Below are 21,684 nucleotides of genomic sequence, written 5' to 3'. Positions count from 1 at the left end.
ATTATTAATAAAATAAAGTGGATCGGTACGTTGATTTTTGTTAAAAAAAAAGGAGTTTGGTTCGTTTATTTTTGTTAAGAAAAGTAGTTCGACTCGTTTCATTTTGTTAAAAAAAATGGTTTAGTTCGTTTATTTTGGATCCGATATTTTATGTTAAAAAAACTTGTTCAATCATTGTATTTTTGTTCTTCTTTGTCGATCTTGATTGTTAATTAATTAATATATTATTATTTTACTTGTTGAACTTTCGAATATTACATTTATATTCTTCGAAATTTTAAACTAGACATAATACACTAATGATCCAACGATGGATATTCATATGGATTATACATATAAACCCCTTTAGGAACATCTAGCAAAGTAATTAGTGATGTCGACAAATAACGTTGAACAGGTTGTACTTGATGAGGATGTTGGTTGTGGTAACAAGGCCCAACCCTTCTCATACACTGCTGCTAGGCAAGTACCATTTTTCATATATATGGCTCTATGGGCAATGCTGTCATTTTAATTCCTGCCATGTATTTGCAGGTTAGAACAATGGGAAGTTGATCATGGAGAGAAAGAAAGTTGTCTTACTTTGGGGGAGAGGTTGGGTTTAGAGGATCTATACTCCTTGAATGTGAGTATGAATTCAATATAATATACAAAAGACCACCTTTTGTTTTACATGTATATGGGACGTTTATTTCAGAAAAAATAATATGTTGATGCGCTTGTATATAGTGCGAAAATGTGATGCGCAAGATGGTATGAACTACATACAAATCACGTACAAATGCATTATACAATTCTTGTGGTTCTCAATTATATAAACACGAGCCTTTTTAAATTTATGTGGTATGCTTAGGTTTGGCGCGCATCCGTAGGAGAGCTACTTGGGTCGGCAGTTCTGGTGTTCATGATAGATACTATAGTCATTTCATCCTTCGAGACACAAATTGAAGAAACACTAAGTGACCCCGGCAGATTACGGATAATCTTAGGGTTAAGTAGATGTTTCCCACGAGGGTTAGGTCCGGCAAAGATGGTTATTCTTAACCTGCAAAACAGACACCGTGAGCTCGTCACTGAGAAGGGGGGGGGTTCCTCCTTGTGACCACCCTCCGGCGTGAGAATCAGACTAGGTTGCTCTGAATATAAGTGTATATTAAGAGAAATAGCTAGAGAAGATAAGATAATGATATCGTTCCAAGATGTTGGAGTATTTATAGCCGAAGTGTGACAACCGGTAATTTCCCAAACCCATAAGCTAAGTAATCAACCTAATAATTAGGTGATTGTAAATATTAAGCGCGTGCATTTGTTATGTGCGCCCTGCGCGAGCGCGCCATGTTAGTCAGCGCGTGCAGTTGTTATGTGCAACCTGCGCGAGCGCACCATGTTAAGAACCAGCGTGAGCATATGTTATATGCGCCATGCGTGAATGATTTGGCTTTATGTTTTCATGTAACTTAAACGTTATGTTGTCTATGGGTTGACCATCCCGCATGATGCTAAGGCGGGTGCATCCTACATCGTTTATGCGCGTGCGGAAGGGAACTAACCTACCCGCATGGCGGGAACGTTGAGAGCTAGTTTGTCTGAAGCTCCAAGATGGAATTGACTTCAACATGACTGATCACTATGTTGAAATACCAAGACCACCTGGAGAATCTACAAATGAAACTCAAATGTCCCTAACTGCGAGAAGGTTACGCACCTACCCGCAGCAAAGACATGTCCTATACGCAGAAAGCTATGCGCACCAAGTTATACGCGCAGAACACTTGGTCTATTCTCCAGTTAAGGAGATTACTCCCGCCCGAAAGGAAACAGTAGCGTGTTTCAGAGATTTTCCACTTTTTACTGTACACTGACAAAAGTACCTGAAAAAGCACACTGTAACATGAAAAGTCAACTGTCAGCCACCCTATTCTCACCAACCCCAGACCTGCATGTTCTGTCCAAATCAAATCAAAATCTTTTATCCACCACTCCACTCTTAAGTAAATAATAATAACTTCCATACTTTATCATCATTACATTTAGATATGAAAAGATTTCAATCCCCTAAAGCAAGGGATTGTGTTCCCTTGAGTTTGCCTATAAATTTGTAGCCTAAATTATCACCCAAAACACACTTCAAAGAACTACAAACTTGCACTAATCCTTTCCCAAGCATCCGTTGTTTCCAGCTCCGATCCTGTTACTAGGTAAGCCGAGAATATAACCTTGAGACCTACTATCCAACCCTTATATTCTCCTATTTCTTGATCTTAATATATATACTTGTTATTTAATCGTATTCTAGACCTTCGATTCCGAGGCCAACACCAAGAAAACCCGAATCTCGATTAATCCCTTAACAAGAACCACAGGTGAGTCTCACAGCCCCTATTTTCACTGTTTTCACTGTTTTTAAACTGCTTTCGGGGCGAGGGACACGTACTTAAATAATGTTTTATCATGGTATACTTACAAGCTATGCAAGCGATTATGTGTTTAAGTTATGTTTCATGATGAGCAATGCAAACGGTTATCTAAGGTTTTCAATGTATGTGCGCTAGAACTCGAGTAAGTGATCACTTTACCATTGGAACTCTAAGGGTAGGGACTGCTGGTTTGATCCGCCCACTCGTAGGGGTCGCACCTCTTTGCATGGACGAGTGCCTGGCATGGGGCAGTACTATGGGGTTGAGCCCGCTCGTAGGGGTCGCGCCTCTTTGCATGGACGAGCGCCTTGTTTTCCGGCACAACGTCTGCGCGTAACCCGCGGGACGGTATCCTTAGCTCGTAGGGGCAATGCCTCTTTGCATGGACGAGCACAGTTTCTCAGAATTGTTCGCGCGTAACCCGCGGGACAGTATCCTTAGCTCGTAGGGGCAATGCCTCTTTGCATAGACGAGCATAGTTTTCCAGAAACGTCTGCGCGTAACTCGCGGGACGGTTTTACGTTATTTTAGCTCGTAGTGGCTGCGCCACTTACATAGACGAGCACCGTATCCAGAATTTGTTCACGCGTAACCCGCGGAACGATTTTTATCAGAATATTGTCAGAATTATGTGTTAATACGATTTTACCAAGCAGATGTTAATGATGTTGCCAGAAATGTTTCAGATTGATTTTATCAAGTTACTAAAACTTGTGAACTCACTCAGTTTATACTGATTCAAATGTTTTTACGTGTCTTTCAGGAGATAACTAGGTAGCGCATGGAGTCACACTTAGAGCACCACACGCTGAACATCTAAAACAAGCTTTTTGGAAGATTTTGGTTTTATCCCCTCGATGCGCACGGTTACCCGCCGCGCAAGGGGATATGGCGAGGAAATCTTCAGTTTTATACTTGGATGTTTCTTTTTGTAATCTTTGAACAATGTAATGTGTTTGTACTAAACTTCTCATGCGCAATAAAAATCTTTGAATGTTTTGCAATGGCCCGTGCTTAATTATCAATCCCCACTCGTGCGCGCCCGGCTGTTTCCGCCGCTCAGGGCCGGGTGTGACAGATTGGTATCAGAGCACTGGTTATAGCGAACTAGGAAAAGAAGTTTTTAACCTAGACTATAACCTTTGGGGAATCGCATGAAATATTTTTCAAAGAATATTTTCAAAAGAATATTTTCAAAAGAATATTTTCAAAAGAAAAATCACACACGCACTTAGGAACACGGGTCACAGTGTCTAGAGATAAGAACATTATGTGCTCTGAGTACATGCGCTAAGTTTGTTATATTTTCTTTTTATGAAAAGAATGCCTCCAACCAGAGCCAAGGGAATTACCATGACACCCGAGGAGCTCGCAGAAATAATCGCGCAGGCGATTGCAACGCATGAGGCCAGCAAGGCCGAATCTAGTCAGGGTCGCCAAGAGAACGAGACCCCAGAACCCGAATCAGGAGCCTTGAACAAAGGATGCTCCTATAAAACATTCATGGCCTGTAGGCCTTGGCCGTTCAAAGGCACCGAAGGAGCCATTGGGCTCTACAATTGGATTGACAAGATGGAGACCGTTCTCTCCATCAGCGGATGTAGTGAAAACCAGAAGGTCCTTTACGCGACCTGCATGTTCCAAGAAGCAGCTTCGTCTTGGTGGAAGCTCCAAGTAAAGACTTTGGGGCGAGAAGTTGCTCTTCACAAGACCTGGGAAGAATTGAAAGAAATGATGATGAGAAAGTTCTGCTCTCGCGCAGAAATTCAGAGCTTGCAACAAGAATTCTGGAACCACACCATGGTAGGAACGGATATCGATGCCTACACCAATCGTTTCAACGAGCTTTGCCAGCTGGTGCCAGACATGGCAAACACAGAAGAAAAGAAAATCGAGAGGTACATCTTTGGGTTACCTCCTGTCGTTAGAGTCCCGCTCAACGCCGCCGCACCTCCGACCTTTGACGAGGCGGTTGCGCGAGCCATCACCCTTACAAGGGATACGGTTCGTGCGGGTATGTTGACCGCTCGCTTGAACGAGCAGCGAACCTCTGACTCCAAGAGGAAATGGAACTCCCACCGAGGGTCAGACTTCAAGCAGCCACCGCCCAAGAGGCAGGAAAGCACAAGGGTTTACGCGATTCAAGCCGCGGAACCATCAAGGAAAGGATACAGCGGGCCTCGCCCATGGTGCAGCAAATGCAAGTATCACCACGAGGGTGAATGCGCAAAAATCGAATGCGCCAAATGTGGCAGACCAGGACACAAGGCGATGAATTGTCGCATCAGAGAAGCTGGATCGAGCGACAGCTGCTACGCATGCGGGAAGCCTGGACACTTCAGTCGGGATTGCCCACAGAAAGGAAACCAAGCTCGCGGGAGAGCTTTTGTGATCGGCGCGGGTGAAGCAAAGGAAGAGCCGAATGTGGTAACCGGTACGTTTTTGCTTAACGGTCATTATGCATCTGTCTTATTTGATACTGGCGCTGACCTAAGTTTTATATCCCATGAGTTTAAAAACTCCCTGGGCTTAGCGACCAGTAGGCTAGACAAACCTTATACTATAGAACTAGCCAATGGTAGGCAGTTATGCGCGAATGAAAGGACTGAGCAATGTGTATTAGTCATGGGAGGTCATGAGTTCAATATAAACTTGTTGCCAATAGATTTGGGAAGTTTCGATATTGTGGTAGGTATGGATTGGTTGGTCGAGAATCTCGCGGAGATTGTTTGTCATGAGAAGCAGGTTCGGATTCCACTGTTGAACGGAGAAACTTTGATGATTCAAGGGGAAAGAAAGGGAGTTGCGACGAAACTGATTTCGTGCCTAAAAGCGCGCAAGTGCCTAAGGAAAGGGTACTACGCCTTCCTGGCGCATGTAATAGAGAAGGGAGATGAGCGAAGAATTGAAGACTTACCTGTAGTGCGCGAATTTCCAGAAGTTTTTCCTAAAGATCTGCCCGGATTGCCGCCACCGCGACAAATCGAGTTTCGAATTGATTTGGTCCCAGGAGCTGCGCCAGTAGCCCGAGCGCCTTATCGATTAGCTCCATCTGAGATGCAAGAGCTATCCAATCAGTTACAGGAACTTTTGGATAAGGGTTTCATACGCCCAAGCTTTTCACCTTGGGGAGCTCCAGTACTGTTTGTTAAGAAGAAGGATGGTTCGTTCCGGATGTGTATTGACTACAGGGAGCTGAATAAGCTGACAGTCAAAAATCGGTACCCCTTACCGAGGATTGACGACTTATTTGACCAGTTGCAGGGATCCAGTTATTATTCGAAGATAGATCTACGGTCAGGATACCACCAACTTAGGGTCCATGAGGAAGACGCGCCAAAGACAGCCTTCCGAACCAGATATGGCCATTATGAGTTCTTAGTGATGCCTTTCGGGCTAACTAATGCGCCGGCTATATTCATGGATCTGATGAACCGTGTGTGCAAACCATACTTGGACAAGTTTGTGATTGTGTTTATAGATGATATTCTAATTTACTCTCGAACCAAGGCCGAGCATGAGCAACACTTGAGGTTGATTTTGGAATTGTTAAGGAAAGAAAGGTTGTATGCAAAGTTTTCTAAATGTGAGTTTTGGCTTAGAGAGGTTCACTTTCTCGGTCACATTGTAAACGAGAAAGGAATACACGTCGATCCTTCTAAGGTTAAAGCCATCGAAAACTGGGAAGTGCCAAAAACCCCAACTGAGGTGAGGCAATTCCTTGGACTAGCTGGCTACTATCGACGCTTCATTGAGAACTTCTCCAAGTTAGCTCTACCTCTGACCGCGCTAACTCAGAAAGACAAGGCGTTTATTTGGGGCGAGAATCAGGAAGCGGCATTTCAAATGTTGAAACAGAAGTTATGTAGTGCGCCAATTTTATCTTTACCAGAGGGGACGGATGACATCGTCGTTTACTGCGACGCTTCACACCAGGGACTCGGATGTGTCCTTATGCAGCGAGACAAAGTTATAGCGTATGCCTCGCGCCAACTCAAGACCAATGAAAAGAACTACACAACGCATGATTTAGAACTTGGAGCGGTTGTCTTCGCGCTAAAGATTTGGCGCCATTACCTCTACGGTACGAAATGTGTAATCTTTACGGATCATAAGAGCCTCCAACATATATTCAATCAGAAGGATTTAAACATGAGGCAACGAAGATGGGTTGAATTGTTGAATGATTATGATTGCGAGATCAAGTATCATCCGGGGAAAGCGAATGTGGTAGCAGACGCGCTAAGCAGAAAGGAGCGAATAAAAACACTACGGGTCAAGGCCCTAAAGCTAACAATTCACGCAGAGCTCTCTACGCGCATCCGAGACGCTCAGCAAGAAGCCTTGAAACCAGAGTTTGTTAAAACTGAATCCCTTGGGGGTATGATTAAGAATTTGGAACTTAAAGGGAACACTCGATATTTTTCCAACCGCATATGGGTCCCTCTCAAGGGAGGACTGCGCGAGCAGGTATTAAACGAAGCTCACAAGACGCGGTATTCCGTACATCCTGGCGCAGACAAGATGTACCAAGATGTTAAAATGTTGTATTGGTGGCCCAATCTTAAAGGCGCCATCGCGACACATGTCAGTAAGTGCCTGACGTGTTCAAAGGTAAAGGCTGAATACCAGAAGCCGTCGGGGTTACTTCAACAGCCAGAAATTCCCATGTGGAAGTGGGAACAAATCTCCATGGATTTCATCACCAAACTACCAAGGACACCTGGGGGTTACGACACGATATGGGTTATTGTAGATCGGCTAACTAAGTCAGCGCACTTCCTGCCGATTAAAGAAACTGATAAAATGGAAAAGTTAGCCCGACTATATATTCGAGAAGTAGTTTCAAAACATGGAGTCCCAGTGTCCATCATTTCTGATAGAGATAGTCGGTTCACCTCAATGTTTTGGAGATCATTACAAGAGGGGTTAGGTACTCGACTGGACATGAGTACGGCTTATCACCCCCAAACGGATGGACAAAGCGAACGAACGATCCAGACATTGGAAGATATGCTGCGCGCGTGCGCGATCGATTTTGGAGGTAGTTGGGATACCCACCTTCCGTTGGTTGAATTTTCTTACAATAACAGTTATCACACAAGCCTCAAAGCAGCGCCGTTTGAAGCGTTATATGGGCGCAAGTGTAGATCCCCACTGTGTTGGGCTGAAGTGGGCGACAAGCAAATGACTGGTCCAGAAGTGATCCAAGAAACAACAGACAAGATTTTTCAGATAAGGGATCGCCTTAAGGCAGCACGCGACAGACAGAAAAGTTATGCTGATATGAGAAGGAAACCGTTGGAGTTTCAAGTAGGGGATAAAGTACTTTTGAAAGTCTCTCCATGGAAGGGAGTCCCCCGTTTCGGTAAGCGAGGAAAGCTAAATCCGCGCTACATTGGACCATTTGAGATCCTGGAGAGGATCGGTCCAGTTGCTTATAAACTCCGTCTACCCGCCGAACTCAGTGGAGTTCATGATACGTTTCATGTATCCAACCTCAAGAAGTGTTTATCTGACGAAACGTTGATTTTACCGTTGGAAGAAATTCATATTGACAAACAGCTGCACTTCGTAGAAAAACCCATAGCAGTAACCGATTGGAAAGAACAAAAGTTACGCAGAAGCAAAATCAAGTTAGTAAAGGTTCAATGGAACTCGAGGCGTGGGCCTGAATTCACTTGGGAAAGAGAAGACCAGATGCGCACAAAATACCCACACCTCTTTCAGAACATGGCTTCTGCCAGCAACGTCTCCTAAATTTCGGGACGAAATTCGTTTAACGAGGGGAGAATGTGACAACCGGTAATTTCCCAAACCCATAAGCTAAGTAATCAACCTAATAATTAGGTGATTGTAAATATTAAGCGCGTGCATTTGTTATGTGCGCCCTGCGCGAGCGCGCCATGTTAGTCAGCGCGTGCAGTTGTTATGTGCAACCTGCGCGAGCGCACCATGTTAAGAACCAGCGTGAGCATATGTTATATGCGCCATGCGTGAATGATTTGGCTTTATGTTTTCATGTAACTTAAACGTTATGTTGTCTATGGGTTGACCATCCCGCATGATGCTAAGGCGGGTGCATCCTACATCGTTTATGCGCGTGCGGAAGGGAACTAACCTACCCGCATGGCGGGAACGTTGAGAGCTAGTTTGTCTGAAGCTCCAAGATGGAATTGACTTCAACATGACTGATCACTATGTTGAAATACCAAGACCACCTGGAGAATCTACAAATGAAACTCAAATGTCCCTAACTGCGAGAAGGTTACGCACCTACCCGCAGCAAAGACATGTCCTATACGCAGAAAGCTATGCGCACCAAGTTATACGCGCAGAACACTTGGTCTATTCTCCAGTTAAGGAGATTACTCCCGCCCGAAAGGAAACAGTAGCGTGTTTCAGAGATTTTCCACTTTTTACTGTACACTGACAAAAGTACCTGAAAAAGCACACTGTAACATGAAAAGTCAACTGTCAGCCACCCTATTCTCACCAACCCCAGACCTGCATGTTCTGTCCAAATCAAATCAAAATCTTTTATCCACCACTCCACTCTTAAGTAAATAATAATAACTTCCATACTTTATCATCATTACATTTAGATATGAAAAGATTTCAATCCCCTAAAGCAAGGGATTGTGTTCCCTTGAGTTTGCCTATAAATTTGTAGCCTAAATTATCACCCAAAACACACTTCAAAGAACTACAAACTTGCACTAATCCTTTCCCAAGCATCTGTTGTTTCCAGCTCCGATCCTGTTACTAGGTAAGCCGAGAATATAACCTTGAGACCTACTATCCAACCCTTATATTCTCCTATTTCTTGATCTTAATATATATACTTGTTATTTAATCGTATTCTAGACCTTCGATTCCGAGGCCAACACCAAGAAAACCCGAATCTCGATTAATCCCTTAACAAGAACCACAGGTGAGTCTCACAGCCCCTATTTTCACTGTTTTCACTGTTTTTAAACTGCTTTCGGGGCGAGGGACACGTACTTAAATAATGTTTTATCATGGTATACTTACAAGCTATGCAAGCGATTATGTGTTTAAGTTATGTTTCATGATGAGCAATGCAAACGGTTATCTAAGGTTTTCAATGTATGTGCGCTAGAACTCGAGTAAGTGATCACTTTACCATTGGAACTCTAAGGGTAGGGACTGCTGGTTTGATCCGCCCACTCGTAGGGGTCGCACCTCTTTGCATGGACGAGTGCCTGGCATGGGGCAGTACTATGGGGTTGAGCCCGCTCGTAGGGGTCGCGCCTCTTTGCATGGACGAGCGCCTTGTTTTCCGGCACAACGTCTGCGCGTAACCCGCGGGACGGTATCCTTAGCTCGTAGGGGCAATGCCTCTTTGCATGGACGAGCACAGTTTCTCAGAATTGTTCGCGCGTAACCCGCGGGACAGTATCCTTAGCTCGTAGGGGCAATGCCTCTTTGCATAGACGAGCATAGTTTTCCAGAAACGTCTGCGCGTAACTCGCGGGACGGTTTTACGTTATTTTAGCTCGTAGTGGCTGCGCCACTTACATAGACGAGCACCGTATCCAGAATTTGTTCACGCGTAACCCGCGGAACGATTTTTATCAGAATATTGTCAGAATTATGTGTTAATACGATTTTACCAAGCAGATGTTAATGATGTTGCCAGAAATGTTTCAGATTGATTTTATCAAGTTACTAAAACTTGTGAACTCACTCAGTTTATACTGATTCAAATGTTTTTACGTGTCTTTCAGGAGATAACTAGGTAGCGCATGGAGTCACACTTAGAGCACCACACGCTGAACATCTAAAACAAGCTTTTTGGAAGATTTTGGTTTTATCCCCTCGATGCGCACGGTTACCCGCCGCGCAAGGGGATATGGCGAGGAAATCTTCAGTTTTATACTTGGATGTTTCTTTTTGTAATCTTTGAACAATGTAATGTGTTTGTACTAAACTTCTCATGCGCAATAAAAATCTTTGAATGTTTTGCAATGGCCCGTGCTTAATTATCAATCCCCACTCGTGCGCGCCCGGCTGTTTCCGCCGCTCAGGGCCGGGTGTGACACGAAGGTAGGTTTCCAAGCAGGTACGGCCAGCTGTATAATATTCCTTTTCCACCAACTATGGGCTATGTACGTGCCACGATGGGAGTTGGTGGGTAGGCAGCGGCTGATAGTGACATGGCCGGCTGTATACTATTCCTTTTCCACCAACTACGGGCTATGTACGTGCCACGATGGGAGTTGGTGGGTAGGCAGCGGCTGATAGTGACGTTTTGTACTAGAGCGTGCTCCTCCTCGTACTATTGTCGGTGAGCTGTCACCCTGTGATTGGTTCATGGGCTGCTTTGGTCAGATCTTGTCTATTTTGTCCATACCTTGGCAGGTATAGTACAAAAGATCTTCCAGAAGCGTACGGACTGGCTCTTTTGGGCGGGAATATTCCCGCCTTGCTCATTCCTTCAGGTGACATTGCTGAAGTATAAGAGTTAGTGCCTTATGCGTGTAGCCTTACCGTTAGTGCGGGTAGCCTTCTTTCTTGGCTTGTACCCATAGCTGCGGGAACAGGCAGGGTACTATACCAAGGGAGGCTTTCCTGCGGGAACAGCTGGCTTACTGCGTGTAAGGTCTTCTCTCTGAGCATGGTGGGTCCTGCGGGGCCAGTTAGTCTTTGCGCAGACGTACCTCTTCAAGGTGTGTCTTGCGGGTCTAACTGGGCTTTGCGGGGACCTACCTCTTCAAGTCCCCCAGTCCATTGTTCTTCTCATGAATTATTAATAAGTGAGGTGAACTTTTGGACTTTTAAGCAATGGGTTTTAAAGAAGTTTTTGTTTTTTAAGTTTTTCCGTGGGGATTCTTCCCGCGTTTTCCTAATGTCGCAGAAATTCCCGACTTTTCTGCCTGATCTTTGGTTATGATGCGGGTAGGTGTTTAATCACTTGTATAGACTCTTCACGAGGTTTTGGTAGTTTTAGACATAGTGATCAGTTATGTTAAACTACCAATTCCACCTTGAAGTTTCAAACAATCTAGTTCTCAACGTTCCCGCCATGCGGAGGTATTATTTCCCTTTCCGCAAGCATGGCCCATAAGGTCCTTCTTGGCTTCAATTCCCTGCAAGTGCCAAGTATGTGAAGGGTTTCGCCTTGACACTGTACCCGCATTTGTCTTATGGTTTTTTGCTTCCCAAGGTAAGGGGGTATATTCCCTCTTATTTTTGAATCTTTTTGAATCTTTTTGCAATTCGACGAGTTGGTGAAAGGATAAGAACAGTCCAAACTGTTGAAGTGACGTTGGCGTCTCCTGACGGTTTCTTCTGACGGTTTCAGGACGTGCAGGAAGTTATGGCGACGTGACAGTATATGGTCATTCCAGACGCTTTTTCAGGCGCGTGGGCGCGAGTTTTATGGCACGCGTCCTTTCGACAGCTATTGCCAGTTTGCGCTTTCCACGTGTCGCCATTTCATTGCACCTGCGCTCCCTCTCTCCTCCGCATTAAATTCATCGCATTCATTGCGATGAGTATATAAAGGGGGGAGAGGGTGCATTTCAATTCACACCTTCACTTCACTCTTCTTCTTCTAAGCGATTTCCGTCGAATACTCTTAACTTCTCTGTCGAGCATTCTCCTGAAATCGTTCTCTTTCCTACCTTAAAACATGTCATCCGTTCATGATCCTGAGGTTACTGCCGAAGAGTCCGACGTATACCCTGAGAACCCGATGTCCACGTCTGACAAGGACGACAAGAGTACTGCTGGCGAGTGCCAGTGTGCTCTTTCTGTCGATTTGTATCACTACATCGTCAAGAAGTTCATGCTCGATCCCTACGAGCCTGAGTTTCCAGAGCCTCACCAGACGTTGTATGATGCCCCCAAGGGCAAGATAGGGGTTTATGCCTCATTCTTCATGTATGGGAATCTCATATTCCCATTAACGAAGTTTGTATACCGTGTTTTGGAGAAACACGGTGTACACTTGACGGAGGTACACCCAATGGCGATCGCTAAGGTCCGCCATTTTGAATGGGTGTGCCACATTCTGGGCATTGAGCCCCGTGTCGACCGCCTGATGACCTTCTACTCCTGGAGGTGCATCCAGGGCTGGTATACCTTGGTCACTCGGATCAAGGGTTTGAAGATCTGCGCTACCGAGCGCAGTCTTCGGTCTTGGAAACGGGAGTTCTTCTACATCTCTGCCCGCGTCGTCCCCATTGCGATGGCGTTCAAGAACGGGAGAGCACTCCCCAACCTTCACGCCTCCAACTATCAGGAGACGGAATGCTTTACCAAGATCTCCCAGATCCAGACTCCGGTTTACCGCTTTGCGGAGTCTGGGATGGTGATGCTCGGGATGAGCCGGGTATGGAAGGATGCCGGTTCTGGGACGCCGCAAGTACCTATCATCCTCGAATACGGTTTGAATTCTACTCCCTACGGTATGCTCCGTCTTTTGTGCTGATTTAGGGTTTTTCTTCTAACTGTTTTTTGTTTTTGCAGTTTCAGATTCCAATGAGGTGTATGTTCCACGGTGGAACATCCGCCGGGGAACAACCCTTCGAACGGCTGTGGACTGCGTCGAATGGGCGCGCCACGCCGCCCCGAGCGGTGCGCTAGGGGAGGCAATGGCTAGCTACCAGGAGGGTAGGCTAACCAATGAGCTTCGAATTCTCCTTGCTCGAATGCAGCCGCGCGTCGAGTTGCTTTGTCGTGAAAACGACAAGTTAAAGACGGCGTGTAGCCTGGAAGTGGCTCAGGCGCGTGCATTGCGGGAGGAGAACAAAAGGCTTGCCATGATTGCTGCGGAGAAGGAGAAGGCCTTCAAGGACCTTGAGGTCGAGGTCGAGGCCAGGCATGAGGCCCGTTCCAAGGCTACCCAAGTTGTTAACGAACAGCTTAGGTTGGCTAAGGAAACTGCGCGGAACGCGACCGAGAGGGCCACCAAAGCTGAAGCCATTGCTGAGCCTCTGCGGGCCGAGAATGAAGAGCTTAAAGCCAAACTAGAGAGGCTTCAGCAGGCTCATGATGCTTTAGCCTTAGAAGATGCCAAGAAACTCCAAGAGCTCCTGGACCAGAAGGGTATGCTTGACTGCACTGAGCGTAAACTGAAGGGCGTTGAAGAGGCTGCTGCTAAGGATGTGTTGCTTGCCAACCTTAACAAAAATAAAGCCGAACGCGCCCGTGATCAAGCTCAAGCTGCCCTCCAGGAAGCTCTGATCACCAAGGAATGGCTTCTACGAGAAGCGTTGTCGCAGGTATGCGTAATTCCGTAATTTCTTTACGCTTTTCTTCATACTTAGAAAAGTTTTTGATACATATATTTTTATTTTGTAGGTTGTGCATCGGATTTTCACGAATACATCATATGACGATGCTATGAGCGCAGCCCTCAACGCTTCTCATGAGGATGGGGAAAAGGCTGGTTTCCTGCTTGGTCTGGGGTTTGTTGAGAAGGGCATCCCGCCTTCCAACTTCCCTCTTCATGACGTGGACACTGAAGCTACTTACGACCAAGCAGTGAACGAGTATGCTGCCTTCCCGCATCCGGTGGTGGAGAAGGTGAACGAGATTGCTGCTGCCGATGATGGGCTAACTATTCTCAAGGCTTTCCTTGAACCGCCACAGCCAACTGATGGTGCGGGTTCAAGTAGGTTTGGAGGGAGTGGTCCTGAAGTTTGAACCTTGAGATCCCTTCCCATCATTAGAATAGATTTATATATTTGTAGGCGGGTACATACCCAGCCATTCTTGTAATGTTTGAATTTTTATGGAATATAAATGTTTTGTTAATGCCTTGCCTTGTAAACCTTATATGTTGTGCTCATGCATATTTTAGTTTAACTTAGCAATTTTCTAAGTGTTTAGGATAAGTTAACCTGTCAACGTGGTAAATAATAAGTTCAAGTTTTGCTTCCTCTATCATGATTGTGCGGGTAAGACCGTCACTTTCACTTAGTAGGATGGCCGTTCTAGCTCAGTTGGTAGAGCACGTGGCTTTTAACCACGTGGTCGTGGGTTCGAGTCCCATGGATGGCGCCAATGAAGAAACATTAAGTGACCCCGGCAGATTACGGATAATCTTAGGGTTAAGTAGATGTTTCCCACGAGGGTTAGGTCCGGCAAAGATGGTTATTCTTAACCTGCAAAACAGACACCGTGAGCTCGTCACTGAGAAGGGGGGGGGGTTCCTCCTTGTGACCACCCTCCGGCGTGAGAATCAGACTAGGTTGCTCTGAATATAAGTGTATATTAAGAGAAATAGCTAGAGAAGATAAGATAATGATACCGTTCCAAGGTGTTGGAGTATTTATAGCCGAAGGTAGGTTTCCAAGCAGGTACGGCCAGCTGTATAATATTCATTTTCCACCAACTATGGGCTATGTACGTGCCACGATGGGAGTTGGTGGGTAGGCAGCGGCTGATAGTGACATGGCCGGCTGTATACTATTCCCTTTCCACCAACTACGGGCTATGTACGTGCCACGATGGGAGTTGGTGGGTAGGCAGCGGCTGATAGTGACGTTTTGTACTAGAGCGTGCTCCTCCTCGTACTATTGTCGGTGAGCTGTCACCCTGTGATTGGTTCATGGGCTGCTTTGGTCAGATCTTGTCTATTTTGTCCATACCTTGGCAGGTATAGTATAAAAGATCTTCCAGAAGCGTACGGACTGGCTCTTTTGGGCGGGAATATTCCCGCCTTGCTCATTCCTTCAGGTGACATTGCTGAAGTATAAGAGTTAGTGCCTTATGCGTGTAGCCTTACCGTTAGTGCGGGTAGCCTTCCTTCTTGGCTTGTACCCATAGCTGCGGGAACAGGCAGGGTACTATACCAAGGGAGGCTTTCCTGCGGGAACAGCTGGCTTACTGCGTGTAAGGTCTTCTCTCTGAGCATGGTGGGTCCTGCGGGGCCAGTTAGTCTTTGCGCAGACGTACCTCTTCAAGGTGTGTCTTGCGGGTCTAACTGGGCTTTGCGGGGACCTACCTCTTCACAAATCAAACCACCAAATGTGTTAACATCGATCTTGATAGGCATCACCATCACCATCCTTCTCCTAGCCCTTTTCCCGGTCTCGGGTGGACACATGAGTCCGGTCATATCATTCTCAGCCGCACTTGTTGGACTCATTTCACTCTCTCGGGTATTTATCTACATATTTGCACAATGTCTTGGCGCTCTACTAGGAGCTTTAATGCTACAAGCAGTTGTAAGCCAAAATATAGCACAAACCTTTTCACTTGGCGGATGCACCATCACGGTTATTGCACCAGGCCCTAACGGCCCTGTGGTAACAGGGATCACGACAAGCCAAGCCCTTTGGCTGGAGATCATATGCACATTCATCTTTCTTTTCGCTTCTGCTTGGGTAGCCTACGACCACCGTCAATTCAAAGCATATGGTGTACTTGTGGTTTTTTCGATTATTGGAATCGTTGTGGTGCTTCTAGTGTTCATTTCAACTAGTTTGACAGGACAAAAAGGTTATGCTGGGGCAGGAATGAACCCTGCAAGATGTTTCGGACCAGCCATGATCAGAGGAGGTCACTTATGGGATGGTCATTGGGTGTTTTGGGTTGGACCTGCTATCTCTTGTATGGCGTTTGATATCTACACAAAGATTATTCCAAGTGATCATTTTCAGACCAATGGTTACTGACATGATTTTTTCAGTGTTCTGAGAGCTTTGTTTTGAGTTGTCAGGTTTCAATCTTTTTATGCTACAATATAAACATAATAACAATGTAATCCTAGGGGTTCCCAAATAAGCATAGGTACATAATCCTAAGGTTTTCCAGAATGTGATTAAATGTAATTTGTGAATTTCCGTTACAGATCGTTATTATCTTATAAAGTGAGTAATTAGTGCTGCAAATTGTTTATGTAATATTAATATGTACAAGACATTTTATTGATATAAATATTTGAATGTAAAAATACAATTATGTGCTAACAATTATTTGCTGCCAAAATGCAAAATATATAATTGATATTTGGAAGATCAAAAGATAAATAAATGTGCACATGAAATCTTTCATAAGATTTAAAATGCACACTCTCAAATCATGCCATTTTTCAGATTGCAAACCTTACGTCTTTTTGTTGTCTTCTCTTGGTTGTCTGCTTATACATCAAGCGGCCATAAACATACGATTCTAATTAAGTTATCCAAAAGAAATCTCTTGTTCTTGCTGTCGATTCAATTTACCCAAATAAAAGAAATCTCCTGTTCTTGTTGTCTATTTCGACCCTTTTCATCAAGTGAAAATAAAACCTTTAACCTTATTACCAGTTGTGAAAGCACTGTCACCACCTAATTGATTTAATTAGGCCAGACTTTTAGTTGCTTCTATCAAATGTCTTGCTCATCTATCCTCGGCAATGTCGAAAAGGTTGTATGAATTTCATTTGGGATTTATTGATGAATTTGTGTAAAGTTTTGGAAGTTTAATTAAATAGTTGTTTAGTCCAGACTCTGTGCGTTGGTATTCTTGTTTAACCTATTGGTAATGGACTTTGTTGGAATTATTCTAATAACTTCACATGTGAAAGATAAAAGAAAAAGAAATAGAGTCAAAGTTTAAAGTTTGAATTAAATAGATTAGGTTACCTAGTTAAGCTAAGTTTAATTAGTTATTGAGCTTGAGTCAAGTAAGGTTTTGAGTCTTTATGCTTAGCATAAATGTAGGCCTTGCCGCCTTGGGTTTGGTTATTCTTATATCGAGTCTAGGCCTACAATTGGTATCAGAGTCGAGTGGTTAACAATCGAAGATCTGCAGACCAATAAGTTATTCATTAAGTTATCTTCTTGGACGCTCTGTTAGACTCTAAAGCCTTCGGAGTTTATGTTCCCAGAACCAAAGTTGTTAGAGAAAGTATCAATGTTATTTAACAACAATGATCTAAACACAATTTAGAACTAATGCGGAAAATAATAGGAAGAGAACATGTTCATGACAAACCAGTTGTTAATAGGAAGAGAACATGTTCATGACAAACACAATTTAGTCCATTACCAATAGGAAGAGAACATGTTCATGACAAACACAATTTAGTCCATTACCAATAGGAAGAGAACTTTCTCCATCAAAGAAGATCTCAACTAATTTGTTAATGATTTGCTAGGTCATGGACCAAGAAAACACCTTTAAGTGAGGAAGTACCAAGTCGGCTACCTCATGCTCCGACAAGTTAAACCTGACTTGCTTCTATTAACAAATGTCTATGCTCTAGTTCGTACTTAAGCATCTTATAACCCAAGAGGACTTTAGATTTTAGAAGCGTTAAAAAATCCAAGTTGGGTGAGTCAACGCCATGCTAGAAGAATTAGACGAGTTTATTAAGAAGAAGAGCCTGAAGACTCGTTCCAACACCAAAAGACAAATCTGTAATTGGAAGTTTGGAACTAATGGGCTATCAGAAACAAAATATCCTCAGAAACAAAGCTAGATTGATTGCCAAAGATCATGCCAGCAAGAAGGAATCATTTGCACTACTTGATAGAATGTAAGCTGTTAAAAATGTTCTTTGCATTTACAGCCTTAAAATTGTGTAGTCTATCAAATTGATGTCAAGCCAACCTTTTTGAATGGCAAACTTTTTAGAACAAGTGTATGCTGACTTGCTGAGTAACCACTCAGCTAGAAAAAGCACTATACTATCTGCAATAAGCTCCGGTGGCATAGCATGAGGCTACATCTACATTAAGCTACGTCTACATTTTTCGTATCTTCTGGAATCTTGAACGGGAATAATGATACCACATTATGCTTGAGGCATCACAAAAGTCATATTATGCATGTACAAGTATATGTAGGTGGCATTAAATTTAGTTCCAAATACAATGTTGTGCAAAACAATATGTTGAGCTAATCTGCTAATGCATGCGATCTAAGTTAAGGATAAGTATGATGAGTGTGATGAACTTCTTACTTAGGCTTCAAGTAAATACAATCCTCATGAGGATTTTTCATCAATCAAGGATAACATGCTAAGAACCTTTTAAAAAATTATACTCTGAAAAAGTTTTCTACAAAGAAAACTCCAATACCCACAAGATCCAAATTGGACTCCAATCAGGCAAGATCGAGTAAATGTGGATATATAAGCTACAAAGAAATGACAGGTCTCGCTTGTGCCGGGGTTTTAAGTTAGGTTTTACTCATAAAATGCATTAGAAGTTGTTTGAAAGAAAGAAACCTGATAATCACAAGAATAGAGTGTTCAAAGATACTTAATCTTGAAAGGCTTAAGGGAGACTAATGAAGAAATCACACAACATGATAACATAATACACATGCAAGTCCAAATCCTCGTGAATCCAAACACGATCAACAATCGTGTATGTTACTCATTGCTTCTTGACTTGTGTAACATCCCAAATGTATTGAATTTAATTTGTTAGATGGAAATATATAGTTTATTTATAATTTTCATGTTGAAATGATAAAAAACATAAGTGCTCAAAGTTTAATAAACAAAACCTTAGTTGGCTTAAAGTGTTAATGTAGAAAACATGAAGGGCCAAGTTGTAAATAGTTCAAAGGTCCATAGATTAGAGTTATCGGCTCAAGCACTCAAGGTCAAGAAAACACTCAAGACAAAGGTAAGTAAAATCTTACAATTTCTATAACTTGATATGCTAAATATAACTTAAAGTAGTTGAAAGTTTTTTTGTGATAAGTGATATCCAATAAGAATGGATGATACACAAGTCATTGTCATGAACATAATGAATATTTTATGAGTTAAGTATCACTAAAGAGATGTTCTCATAGGCGAGCTAAAGGGGTTACATGTCAGCCAGCTTTGATATCGTAGACCAAACATTTACATATGCTTTAATATATTCCAAAAGTAAATGAGAATAAACCAAAAAAACATTCATCCATACCATCGAATGAAATGATCAATCGACGAGTCTAATTCCCGGACTAACCGTCGTGAAAATGCCTAAAATGATACAAAACCCACCGAATAAATTAAAAGAATATTATACCAAGTACGCTTATAGCCGATGTTGGAGGTGGAGGTGGAAAAAAGCTCCACACACCACGTCTATATCAAACACAAAAGATAAAAAGATAAATGTGTTTGGAAAGGTGATTCACTCAATTAGATCGGAAGTTGCGGGTTGTGAACTCTCTCACGGGGACATTCACAACTATGGCTATAACAGATCTTATTAAACTTAAATTGTTTCGTTTGGAGGGGTACAGAATCTATCTCCCTATATAATAAAAGAGGATTTTTTTGCCACTTGTCTTTCATATAAAGCAATTGCACACTTGTCAATCATTTGCTTACTTGGCATCCTTTGAGCCTCTCCACATGTGCGTTACCTTTGAAATCTTCCTTTTATGTGAAATCTTCCTTCATGAGAGAAAAGAAATACGTAATACACAGTCTCTCTATGTTAAATTCAGATCTGATTACATTACTTCTTTCTATGAACTTTCATCCTCTATATTAATATAACCATACATCTATTCAGATCTGATTGTATTACTTTGTCTCTTCATTTGCCACTTTAATTCCGATCAGTAAAAATCTTTTGTATTTCTTATAAAGTCCTGCTATGCTAATAACTTATATTCTGGTAACTGTTGATTGATTTCTGGTTGTTTTAAATTTTGAATGTTTATGTTAATTTTTTAATTCATTATTTGTTGAGTTGATTATCAGAACTGAAGTCTCATATTTTAAAGAAAAAGTATCACTGAACTTGCAATCAAAGTTTCAAATTGAGAATGCTATATTAAAGTGACATTTTAGATATTTGCACTTGTAGCTATAAGCAATAGTTTCATTTTGTTTGTTGCACCTTCAATTGAAGCAAGTCTATGCAGTAATTCTATCTATGACTTTGGGGTAATTTTCCTTGGTTAAATTTGTTGATATGGTATTGAAGACTTAAGTATAAATGTATTGTGAATGTTGTTGTATAGTTTAGTATGCATTTGAAAAAAAGATCTAATGCATGTTTCATTTTTCAATCTTGGTCATCTCTTTTGTTTGCAACTAATGAAATTTTATTTTTACCAGTTGGCTTTGAAGACGGTCTTTTAACTTCAGCAGAAGTTGCTCGCGCAGAGGTAAGCATCTTTCTGATCACCTTCTATAATATAAAATACTTGGTACAGTTCTAATCAAACTTTAATCATACCAACTAGATAACACAAACTTATAAAATACTTTACTCTAGCCTCTTTTTTACACGACCCGTTTTCCATTTAAAAGGGAAATGGGTCAAACGAAAAAATATAGATTAAAAGAAAAAGGTCTACTATCTACCTAATATTTATTAAAAGTAGTTATTAAACATTATTTAATTTACAAGTTTTAGACTCTGTGTATGCATACAATTTGTCAACTAAATATGTATAAATTTTAGCTGCTATTTGCTGCTAATAGTAATAATTTAAAGGAACCAAATAATGTGAAATATGACATAAGGCAGTAAGTTTCAGTAGAACCCACAAGCATGTTTCGCTAAACCGTGCAGGTTCCGGTCAACCTGTTGGGTTCTAGAAACATTAAGTTAGGTCATAGACAACTAGCCACCACATTACTCACTTTGACCCGTTATCGAATAATGATTCACATAAGACAGCGAAAATTTAAAACCTTTTGGGGCTGTTTTAGCTTTTTTTTTTTAACGCATCCATATGATATGAAAATATTAATTTACAGACGTATTTACTCATTAATTTCATTAAACTCATTACTTTGTATAACTAAAATGGATGGTAATATGTTGGCTGCAGATGTTTGAGATCGCAAATATGGTGAGTGTTTTACAAATCAGATTCAATATCGTGTAAATTGGTTCAAGAGTATTTTGGAGAATTTGTAGTTTTGACTGGGTAGGTCAAACTACAGGTTTTGGACAGTTTTGATTACGAGGCAGATTTTGGGTTAAAGCTAATACGGGTCAGAAGGGCATTTGACTTTGGATCAGATTTTGTCAGCAATTGTAAAACTGAGTTAATTGTTGATACAAGTCAATTTGTTGGTAATCTAATTGCTTAGATCAGAATGTTATTAGTACGGATAAGTTGAAACCAAAATTTTCAGACCATAGCGTTAAATGAGGATCTATTGCACTTGACGGTAGGCGGCAGATTGGAAGGCTGTACATGGTTCCAGTTGAACACAATTTACTACACTTCTACTTTTTCTTAGTTGTTTTTTTTACAATCATTAACATTCATAAAAACTTCTAAGGACAACGAAATTGCGTTTCAGCCACAACGAAAATATTATATGAGCGAC

General features: G+C 42.3%; 1 protein-coding gene and 1 non-coding gene across 2 annotated transcripts; both read left to right on the top strand.

The window, feature by feature from the left end:
- Positions 1–373: 373 nt before the first annotated feature.
- On the top strand, positions 374–16,135 carry LOC143631411 (uncharacterized). Its single transcript, XM_077100183.1, has 4 exons — positions 374–462; positions 535–625; positions 854–938; positions 15,402–16,135. Exons 1-4 carry the CDS (start codon positions 374–376, stop codon positions 16,067–16,069), a joined length of 933 nt encoding a protein of 310 aa, XP_076956298.1. The 3' UTR covers positions 16,070–16,135.
- TRNAK-UUU (transfer RNA lysine (anticodon UUU)) lies at positions 14,378–14,450 on the top strand. The gene has a single exon. It is a non-coding gene; the product is annotated as a tRNA-Lys (tRNA).
- Positions 16,136–21,684: the final 5,549 nt, after the last annotated feature.

The sequence above is a fragment of the Bidens hawaiensis genome, unplaced genomic scaffold (assembly GCF_021521415.1).
Source record: "Bidens hawaiensis isolate Kalapana, Puna unplaced genomic scaffold, B.hawaiensis_p1.1 tig00000512_1, whole genome shotgun sequence".
NCBI lineage: Eukaryota > Viridiplantae > Streptophyta > Magnoliopsida > Asterales > Asteraceae > Bidens > Bidens hawaiensis.
This window is presented reverse-complemented; position numbering and strand designations above follow the sequence as displayed.